Source organism: Trichosurus vulpecula, chromosome X, assembly GCF_011100635.1.
Source record: "Trichosurus vulpecula isolate mTriVul1 chromosome X, mTriVul1.pri, whole genome shotgun sequence".
In the NCBI taxonomy this organism is placed as follows: Eukaryota; Metazoa; Chordata; class Mammalia; order Diprotodontia; family Phalangeridae; genus Trichosurus; species Trichosurus vulpecula.
The window spans coordinates 657,373-667,806 of NC_050582.1; the positions used below are offsets into that span (position 1 = coordinate 657,373).

Genomic DNA, 10,434 nt, shown 5'->3' on the forward strand with positions numbered 1-10,434 from the left:
GCCTGTTCTTCCGACGGATGTCTCCACATGCTTGGGGTAGACAGCCTTCTAACTCACCAATGAATCGGAGGTCTGCCTGTTACCCTCAACCTGGTCTAGCCCGTGTGGCTGCCGCGCCTGCTACAGCTTCTAGGAGCCACAGGCGAGAGCTGAGTGAATCGGGTGGACACCCAACATGGATAAACCAAAAAACTGCTCATCCACTTCCCCTGTATGACCTTGGACAAGTCACAGCCCCTTTCTCTGAGTCTCTTTTTCTTCCTCTGTGCAATGAAGGAGTTGGATCTCACATTTTGTGAGTCTAGGAGAAGGTTTCTCCTGGGGGTTTAATGGGAAGCAGAGGCAGCGCCCTGGGAGGTGAGCTCAGTGGGCATTGCCTTGGTTCTTTGAACCTGCAGCATCCTGCAAAGTGTGGTTCATGGACCGCTTGCTAGGGGCAGCTAGGTGGCGCAGCAGTGGCTTGAGTGCTGGGCCTGGAGTCAGGGAGACCTGAGTTCCAATCTGGCCTCAGCCACTGCCTAGCTGTGTGACCCTGGGCAAGTCTTTTTGCCCCTTCTGCCTCAGTTTCCTCATCTGTAAAATGAGCTGGAGAAGGAAATGGCGAACCACTCCAGCATCTCTGCCAAGAAAACCCCAAATGGGGTCAGGGAGAGACAACAATTTAGAAACTGCGGCTATAAATGATTAAGGCATGCTTCGGGATGCTTCTGGAAGACAGGAGAATCGTAAGGGAGGCTCCTGGTGACGCAATAAGAAGTGGGGTGAACCCCAAGAACTGGTTTTAAGAGGTTATCAATAAGAATATTTAGGGACCCCCCCAAGGGAAAACCTTTGGAAAACAAAGCAGGGAGGAAGGGGCGCGGATTCGGCCAGGCCGGCCCTCTGGCCTCCGTGGGGGCGGCGCGGGGCGCTCACCCGAGCTGGAGCCCGTGACAGCGAAGGCCCGACTGGCCTTGCGGAAGCCGTGGCTCCGCTCCTCGCGCGCTCTCGGACCTGGCCTCACAAGCCTTCTTTCCCGCCCTTTCTCCTCGGGCCGAGGACGCATGCGCAGAGGCAGAGCTAGGCAGAGCCCGCTTCTCCCACCCCCCCCCCCGCCGCCTCCTGGCAGGAAGAAGCCGGGAGTGCCACAGCCGAAGGTGCGCATGCGCTCTCGGGGCCCCGTGGGGCGGAGTGGCCAAGCCCCTCCCCTCCCTTCCCTTCCCTCCTCTGCTCTTTGCCCCACCCCCTCCCAATTTCTCTCTACCCTTGCTCCTCTAAATCATCAAGTATTTAAGCATTTATGGAGCTCCTTGTTTATGCCCCGCAGACAAGCATAGTAAGAGGGTCGGCCCTAGAGCTGGGTTCAACTTCTGCCTGCGCCAGTGCCTCTTACCTGCCCGATGGGTGGGTGCCAGGGGCTCGAAGAAGGGATCATGCTGGACCTCCCACTCTAGAGTAGGTGGCGATGCTGCAGCACAAGCCCTGGAGGGAGAGCAGGACAGGCCGGACTATTGAGGGTTCCAAGACGAGAGGGTGAGCGTCAAAGATTCTGGCCACGGGTGCGGAGGCAGTAGATGCGCTGTCCAGCAGACAGCAAGGGTGGGGTGGGGGGGGAAGAGGTACTGGACCTAGAGTCAAGTTCTGGATTCAAATCTTACTCAGACACGTCCTAGCTGTGTGACCTTGGGTAAGTCACTTAACCTCTGCCTCAGTTTCTTGAGTTGTAAAAAGGGGAATCATAATAGGATCTACCTCCCAGGGTTATGAGGATCTAATGAGATGATATTTGCAAGGTGCTAAATGCAATATAGATGGAAGTTAGTGTTTGCCGGAGTGTAATGGGCATTCTGTAGTATGAGGGTATGAGGTGGCAAAGTGGATAGAGAGCCGTGCTCCATCAGTCAGGAAGACCCGAGTTCAAATCTGGCCTCAGACACTTCTGAGCTGTGTGACCCTGTGTGCCTCAGTTTCCTCATCTGTAAAATGAGCTGGAGAAGGAAATGGCAAACTAGTCCAGGATCTCTGCCAAGAAAACCCCAAGTGGGGTCACAAAATGTCAGACACAACTAGGATGACCCAACAAACCAGAAGGAGGAGGGCAGGAGTTGAGAAAGAAGAGTGAGTCTGACCCTGACCTCTTTGAGGAAGTGGAATGTTTGGGGAGGAGGGGAGGGAGAATGAGCAGGAAGATCTGGATTCCATGATCAATTTCAATTGTGTATACCTTAAAGGAGGAGAGGCTGGTGAGTGACGTTGGCAGAGGGAAGGCCAGGATGTGGCAACGGGGAGCTCAGGAATTCTTGAGTCAGGGAAAGTGCAACCAAAAGCAGGAGGGAGAAAAGGTTCATTATGAAGATGTGGGCAGATTTGACATGGGACATGGAGTGGGGGGAGGGTTAGGGACTGAGGGGCAGTAAAGACAGTTGGGGATGGAAAATGGGAGTTTGTGGTTGGGGGTTCAGACTCACTGGGATGGGGAGAGGAGATGAGGTGGAGGAGAAGCTGCTAACCCCTTGAGGAATGAGTTCAAAGGATCTGTGGCTGGAGATACATTCAGGAAGTTCAAATTCTTGCCTCTGAGCAGTCACAGGTATGGCCTGGGTGGCAGTGGGAAGTGGGTCTGGTCCAGAAATGTCCCCTAGGACACTGGAGAAAGCCCTGGGCATAAAGGGCTTGTTAGAGAGAAGACAGAGTCTACAGGCAGGACTCCCTAGGAAGGCCCAACAGGGGCAAATGGATTCGGTGTTGGTGCACATAGTGCCTGAACAGTCTGCTGCCAGGCTAAGGAAATCACCTTTTTGTTAATTGTTCCATGGCCTACATCTGTGTCTTTTAGTGCCAAGGCCTCAGCCCCAAACACCTGAGTAGCCCCATGAATGTTGAGAAGGAAGGCCAGGATTCCAACCCAGGTACTCTGACCATGAATCCCACACTTTCTCTGCCCCAGCTGCCTCCTATCCAACCCAAGGTTTGTCAAAAGTCATCAAGAGACAGGAGGGAGGGAGTTGTGCCCAAAGGCCCAGGTCAGATTCTGGGGGAAAAGCCTAGGGCGGCGGGAGAGACATGGATGAACAACAGGCTGGTAGGAGGTGAACTGGGAGATGGCCGTGTTCCAAGACTGTCCAGGAACAGCTGGGATCTTAGCACCCCAATCCAGCTGCTTTGCCTTTCCTCTATTTCCTGTGTATATGTTGTATCTTATTTGTTGGATTGCCAGTCCCAAGTCCTTCCAAGGCTGGCATCCCCCAAGTCCATCAAAGTGCCATGGCTACTTGTCACTGCTTCCCTGCTAAAATGGGAGATGCCTGGGAGTAGCTGGAGGCCAGGGCTGCCCTCATCTCTCCCAGTGGGTGACAATTCCGGGGCATCTCTCACTCCTCAGTCCTGTGTGGAGAGCAGGAAGGAGGGTGGGGCAGAGCGAAGGAAGGGGCCAGTCTTCTTTTTAAAACGTTTATTATTTCCACACATGTTAAAGTCAGTGCCTGAAGGTGGCCAAGAGAATACCCCTTGTCAAAGGCTAGGCAGAGGGGGGTTGGGGGTGGGGAGGGTCCAATGGTGGACCCCAAGGCCAAGAGGAACTATTCAGAACATGGAAGCCATTCCTGGCTGAGCCCAAGGGGAAAGAGGCAGATGATGCCTCTCAGTGACTCACACACAAACTGAAGACAAATCCAGTCAAATAGAACAGCGTGCTGAGAGACGGGCCTACCCAGAGACAGCCCGGCATAGCCAACCAAAGGACTTTCCTGGCTACTCCCAGAGCCACAGCCTCATAGCAACCCATAAAAAGCTTGATCCTCCCCCACCTCCCCAACACACACTTAAAGTCGCTGACACATGGACAAAAACACCCCCCTCCCCCCACTGCCTCTTACGGACATAAACAGACAAGCCCTCACAGCTTCCTGAGGATACCTGGCCACTTGGCCTTCAGGTAGCGACAGTAAGGGAGAAGCCTCCCTCCTCTACACCCTGGGCAGGGAATGGGGCCCTTCTCATGTGCCTGGTAGCCACCCCACAAAACAAGCCAGGGAAGGGATCACACTTTCTCATTCCCTGGGCCAGCAGACTAAGGTGCAAATAGGGGCACGGACATTCAGCAGAGTCTCAAAGGCCATTGTCCAGGGCAGAGTCGGTCCTGTTGGGCCCGTGGCGGGCTGGGCCAGGGGCAGTTGAGTACTTTGGAGGATAGCGGATGAAGAGGCGGTCCTCCTCCTTCTTCACCCAACGAAGGAGCTTAGTCACAGCGTGGATAGCGCCTGACTTGGTCACCAGTGGGTTAAAGCAGGCGTAGAGCTCGAATTTGGGTGTCACCTGGGAGGAGAGATCAAGAATCACATTGTGATGGTCCTGAATGCCCTTCCTGGGCTGCTGGTAAAAGCTCCCCCATCATCTAGCCCCAACCTTGTTGGAGAGAAGCCCTTTGACAGAGTGACTTTGGTATGGAACCAGGAAGACTGAGATACTCTGGAGCTGTGTGACCCCTCACCTTGGCCCTCGGTCAGATTCAGTGACCTCAAATGTTCCTTCCAGCTCCAGGCCTATTTCCTTTGTCACCTCTGGGCTCCCCTGCTGGTAAGAAGCTGGACTCTGTGTTAGCCCAGCCGCCACCCCCATCTCGCTCTCTTCGAAGGCCCAGATTGGTCAGCTCTCATTTCCTGAGCAGCTCGCCTCACTAGCTTCATCTAGTAAGTCTTGACTAAATGACCTGGCTAAGGCCCTGCCCCTCTTTAACACCAGCTATTCTGAGTGGCTGAGCTTTCCCTGGGCAGCAAATGGAGCACTTCATTGGACATAAAGTTTGGGGACTTTCAATTTGACTTTAAAATGTGACTCACATTAGAAAGTGAAGGGATGGTATCTTGTTACTAAACACCCTCCCAGCTCTGAGTCCTCCTACTAGATCATTGGCTAACTAACCCTCTCCAGTGCCCTGAGCAACAGGCCTGTAATAGTGTGGTGAATGCTTTCTATCTCCCTCCCCCAGAGCAGTCTGTGCAAAAGGCCCTGGATACCATCAAAGCTTGGTGTTTGCTTAATTTGAATGCTGTAAACCCCAGAAAGTCAGAGGTTAGGGAAACCTCCTTTTCAGGGGGTTCTGGCTCTTCCAAACTTGCTCTGAAACTTGTCAGTATTCTGGCTCACCCAAGCAAGCAGGGTCTCCTTCTCAGCCACGTGGTAAATGAGCCGAAGCGGCCTTGATGGGGAATGCAGCCGCCCGTGCAGGTGGTAGTAGAGGTCGAAGAGCCTCTGGCGTTCACACTCACTGGCATATGGGCCCTCCATCTCTGGGCTGGAGGGAGATGGGGGTTAGAAGGGACAGTCAAAAGGAATCCTTCTCCCCTTTTTCCTCTTCCCTCCCTCACCTCCCTCCTTCCTTCCCTCCAGGAAGCCCTCCCAGAACTGATGATCTGACAGTCACCTGGTGAACTGTGGCAGCTGTCGATAGTTGTCAGGGATGTCAAAAGGCTTGTAGAGGAAGTGCCGTAGGTCGGGGGCACCAACTGCACTGACCCCATAGGAGGGCAATCCTACTCCTCCACCAGCCAGAACCCGGGAGGCCCCCAGGGCCTGCAGGCCCTCTTCAACTATCCGCTTACAGCCAGCCAGAGCATGGAAGGCCTCTCGGTCAGTCGAGAGGAGCACAAGGCAGATAGCATAGTCAGTGTTGTCACCCAGGTAGCTGACATAAGCATAAAAAAAGCCATCGGGGTTGAAGCGGGGCAGGCAGACGGGAGCCCAGACCTCCCCAGCCCGGAAAGCAGAAGATGCTCCCACCAAGTTCAAGAGCAGGTGGAGATCAGCTGGGTCGAGGCGGCAGTCTTCCAGGACAGCCCTCTCTTGTGCCGCGGTGACCAGGTGGCGGCCGGCAGCCAAGATGGAGAAGGCCAGGCTGGGTGCTGTGGCCCGCTGCAGGAGGGTACCTAGGCTGTCCCGGAATGGGGCAGGCAGGGGCAGGCATCGAACAGCACCCAGCAGGAAGCCTGGTTCCCGCTCAGCCCCGTCCAGCAGGCTGTCAAGGATTCGCTCCGAGCCAGCCAGTAGCCTTCGCAAGTCATAGCTCCTCTGGCGCTCAAATACTCGGGCCACACCAGCCCGGGTTAGCACACTCACAATCTGGGCATGCACTCCTAGAAGCTCACGCCGAAGCTGTGCTGCTGATTGTGGGGTCCTGGACACTGCAACCAGCACTAGTGGGCCCTGCTGCAAGAAGACCAATGTTCGATCATCTGTCATGGAGGAAGGAGAAGCAAATGAAGAAGATGAGGGGATAGGTTCTCACCAGGGCAAACATGTAAGCCTCTTCACTCTCTCCCCAGCAAGTTTACCCTGTGCCAGTTCCTGACATTCAAACCTCCAAGGGAAAAAATTGGGGTGGCTCTGTCAGTGACTCACTGCGTGACCATGGGCAAGTTCATTCTTCTCACTGGGCCTGCTGCCTAGTTGGAAAGATGTGGGGATGATCTTTAAGTGCATTTAGGGTCTGATATATGGTTTTCTGAGTTGGAAGTCTCTACTATACTTATGAGCTCAGATCCTGCTCTAAGATGAGTCTCTTATGGAAATGGGATTCAGAGTAGCTTTAGGAGACAGCCTAGCATGATAGAAAAAGCACTGGACTGGAGGCCAGTGTATTGGGGTTCAAATCTGTCCCCAGTTCAGCTGCTTACTACCTGTGTGACCTGGGGCACATCTTTCATACTTCTTGGAGTCTTTTTCATCAGTCAAATGAAGGGTTTGGCCTAGATGGTCCATGATGTCTTTCCAGCTTGAAATCTATGCTTCAGAAGGAAAGAGTGAGAGCAAAGGACTTTTTACAAATCCCTTCCAGTTATGATTCCACAACCCTGGATGAGACCACCTTGGGCCTCTCTGGGCTTTGCTAGGAAGATAGGAAGGGCTTGGGTGAGGTAACAGGTGTGTGTGTAACTGTGTTTGGGGAAACAGGATAAGGTGGTCCCTACCTGAGTAGATAGAACGGATGGCATTGTCCCCACTTTGAATGAATGATACCAGGGCCATCATCACACCCATGGTGGCAGACAGGGCCTCCTCATTGCCATATCGGGAATAGATGGGCTTTCCAGCCTCACTCAGCACGAACACATGCTTTCGCCTGCTGCGCCAGCCCTCGGCTGTCACATCCTCCTCATCTCGAGGTCCAGGAGTCGACAATTCCCCTCTTTGGCTGGTGTCACCACTGCCAGGCATTTTACCTGGCTTTCCTGAGTCCCTGGTTCCTTTGTTATCCTTCCTGTCCAAGGAGGTCTGGCCTGAAAGCTCATGCACACCTGAAATAAAAGGCCTTCCGTGAGTCTCCTGTTGACTGTCCTTGTCCATTTTCCAGGCACAGAGCATCGGTTCAGCCCCCCTCCTCCAAGAAGCCTTTCTGGGTTTGCTGTAGTCCCTGATAAGTTCTCCTAAGCTGTTTGGGGCTAGCACCCAGCCCTCTCAAACTAAACCTAATGCCCTCTTCGTGGGGCCCACAGCTTCGGCTGGCGTGGGTGACCAGGCTCACCTAGGTGGGCGGGGACATCTTGCTCGGGCCCAGCGAGGGCCCCCTGAACCTCCTCATCAGCCCTGGAAGGTCCACAAGACTCCTGGCTGCCGGGGCCTCCCAAAGGCTCCTCGTCACTGGCAAACTCGAAAGACCTCGCTGGCTCGCTGGGGGCTTCCGGGGCGGAGCCGCTGCAACCGCCTCCTCTGGCCTCCATCTCCGCAGCCCTGGTTTGGGCAGAACCCAAAGCTTAAGCGCTTGGAGGTTCCTCCAGCCTGCCTGCCTGCCTTCCACTGACCCCCTGATCCGATGAAGACAAATGGGGCCAGGAATGGCCACTCCCCGCCCGACCCACCCCCCGTCATCACAGCCCTCCCCACTCCCCGCCCGGACCCTGGCCTTGGCCCCGGTCCCGGCTCTGGCCTCGGCGCTCAGGACTCACCCTGGGCCTCAGGGCCGCTGTCAGGGGGAAGAGGGCAGGTGCAGGGCGCCTGGGCCCGGGCCCGGCCGGGGCCGAGGGCGGGGCCGGGGCCGGGGCCGGGGCCGAGGGCGGGGCCGGGGCTGAGGGCGGGGCCGGGGCCTGAGTTCGTAGGCTCCGAGCCCCGCCCCCCGCCCCCCGCCCCTCCCCCCTCCCTCCTCCAGCCCCGGGGTGAAGATCCGCGGTCTCCAATCCTCGAGCTCCGGGGGTGGGATTACGTGCCCCAGACGTCCTTTCGGCCAATACGGCGCCTGGACTGCGGTCCGTCCCGCCCCGGGATCTGACGGACGCCTCCTGTGGCCCACAGGACCTGTCGGGTACAAAAAGAGCTGGCCTCGGTTCCGCAGCCCAGCCACCTCCCTCCCGCTCAGGGCTGCCTGGGCCTACTTCGCCAGCCTGGCACTCGGCCCGGCGCGTAGTACCGTGGGCCAATGGGCAGGCTGGGAACGCCCGTTCCGTTCCGTCTTCTATTTCCTGGGCCCGCCTAGGCCGATCCTGCCCCCCTTCGGGTCTGCCTTCCAGAAACCTCTCGCGGGCCAATGAGAGAGCTCCGAGCGCCAGGACAGCATCCGCTAGCCCCTCCCTCTCCCGCTCCTAGGAACTGGGGCCGCAAGGGGCGGGTCCTCTCCGCCTGGCCTGGAGCCGCGGGCTACCATTGGCCTCCGACCTGAGGACGTTCTCTGGGCTGTCCGACCCGGGAGGCGCGGCTGGGCGGTGCACGCGCGCATGCGCGCGCGTGCGCGACTTGGAACCGTTGGACTTCCGAGCCCCTTCCGCGGCCACCTTCCGGCACCTTCGCTTTCCTGCTAGTCAATCCCTCGCGTTCTTCCTTGCAGTGTGTTGTCTCCGGCCCTATCTCTCCTGCGTGAGGGCCGGTCTGCCTCGCTCCGTCTCCCAGAACCTTTGACCTTTCTTTGTAACCCCCATCCTTAGCAAAGGGAGTGCTGGCGCACAGGGACCCACGTAGGCTACCACACTTACCTTCGGGCTCTCTGCCCAAAGGGAATGTAAATTTTAATCTCTGAAAGTTTTTGTTTTTCTTCTTAAAGACCAGCCTTAAACCCAAATCACTCTGGTTCTCCTTGATTGGCCAATCACAGGTCCCAGCCCAAGTGTCACTTGGTCCTTGTTCGGGCCCTGGTGGCTCAGAGCGAGTGCAAATAGCAACTGTTTCTGTTTTGGCCAGAAATCCTGAGGGTCTAGCCCTCCCAAATCTATCTTTTTTTTTTTTAAAGATGCCATTCTCTGCCTCAATTCTTAATTAAGTTTTGACTGCTGCCTCAGTCAAACTGAGACCTGTTAAAGACCTTAGCTTGAAAAGGCCAAGGTCCCCCACTGCATCCTGGGCTATCTCCCCTCATCCTGATCTATATCTGGCCTCTGGCTCTGGAGGAGAAAGTGAGGCTGGTGTCTCTGCACAGCCCACCTCACTGAAATCCAATTCATTTGCACGTGATGGTATCCTCTTCCTCCCATCAGGGTCCTCTTCGAGAAGGAAGGACAAACAGCAGCAAGCAAAGTGGCACATAGTGAACACTGAACAAATACTTGGGGATTGGCTGAATGCCTCCCATGATCGTTTGATCTCACTCTGTCTTTGGCTCTTTCTCCATCACCTTATTTTTCCAGTCCTCTCCCTGAATGGCCCCAGAGCTCTAGCTCTTCTCAAGCCTGTTTCAGGACACCTGGGCCCTTCCTTCCAAGATCCTAGAAAAGGCAAAGACCAGGCTGCCTGAAGGCAAGAGCCTGAAGTGGAGAGCTCCAGCCCCCAAGGAGTCCTCCAGAAACACCAGGACTTGGGGTAGGGGGGAAGGCATCAGGAGAGAAGTGAATTGTTTGCTGCTGATATTCCAGAAGCCAAAAAGCAAATGATCCCTACTCCAAGACTTTCCATTCTACTTGGTGGTGGGAGAATTTTCAGGATCCTTACTAGCTGCTGTCCAAAATAAGCCACCACAGGATATGGACAGACAAGGAAATTTACAGAATATGGCACACATCCCCAGTGGGTGATGGACATGTGTGGCTCACAGTTCCAAAGATGACAACATATTTACAAGTCAAATAATATTAAACGATAATTATTTGCAAATATCATCTCATTCGAGACTCACAACAACCCTACAAGGTAAGGGCTATTATTGTCTTCATTTTACAGTCAATGAAATAGGTAAACAGAAGTTAAGTGACTTGTCCAGGGCCACACTGCTAGTAAGATCTGAGGTCAGATTAGGTATTCAGGACTCCAGGATCTAACCACTTCACCACCTTGCTTCCTTTACCTTTCCCTGAGGTATGTGAAGAGGCATTACCTAATAAAATGGCAAATAGAAGACATAATGGAGTAAATTATGTTCTCCCCCAAATCCACTTTCAGTGCCATCTACAATTCAACATGTCTAAAATAGAACATAGCCAACTCCCCCCCCAAAAAACCCTCCAAATCCTTACTTTTGTTATGGTCCAGTTGTTTTTCAGT

General features: G+C 54.9%; 1 protein-coding gene across 3 annotated transcripts; it reads right to left on the minus strand.

Moving 5' to 3' along the window:
• Positions 1 to 3,415: 3,415 nt before the first annotated feature.
• On the minus strand, positions 3,416 to 7,999 carry MON1B (MON1 homolog B, secretory trafficking associated). Of its 3 annotated transcripts, none has more exons than XM_036739773.1 (6): positions 7,920 to 7,999; positions 7,499 to 7,704; positions 7,197 to 7,271; positions 5,402 to 6,209; positions 5,125 to 5,272; positions 3,416 to 4,293 (listed from the first exon to the last, which is right to left on the minus strand). In XM_036739773.1, exons 2-6 carry the CDS (start codon positions 7,692 to 7,694, stop codon positions 4,087 to 4,089), a joined length of 1,434 nt encoding a protein of 477 aa, XP_036595668.1. In that variant the 5' UTR covers positions 7,695 to 7,704; positions 7,920 to 7,999; the 3' UTR covers positions 3,416 to 4,086. The 3 variants fall into 3 exon arrangements, with proteins under 3 accessions (XP_036595668.1, XP_036595666.1, XP_036595669.1); XM_036739771.1 differs by having other exon boundaries at positions 6,945 to 7,271; XM_036739774.1 differs by lacking the exons at positions 7,197 to 7,271; positions 7,499 to 7,704; positions 7,920 to 7,999 and adding exons at positions 6,654 to 6,761; positions 6,945 to 6,974.
• Positions 8,000 to 10,434: the final 2,435 nt, after the last annotated feature.

Coding starts and splice junctions, on each gene's coding strand:
- MON1B (XM_036739771.1), bottom strand. CDS start 7,694: ATGGAGGCCAGAGGAGGCGGTTGCAGCGGCTCCGCCCCGGAAGCCCCC. Junction 5,273..5,401: donor CAGCTGCCACAGTTCACCAG/GTGACTGTCAGA, acceptor ATCTCCCTCCAG/CCCAGAGATGGAGGGCCCAT. Junction 4,294..5,124: donor AGGAGACCCTGCTTGCTTGG/GTGAGCCAGAAT, acceptor CTCTCCTCCCAG/GTGACACCCAAATTCGAGCT.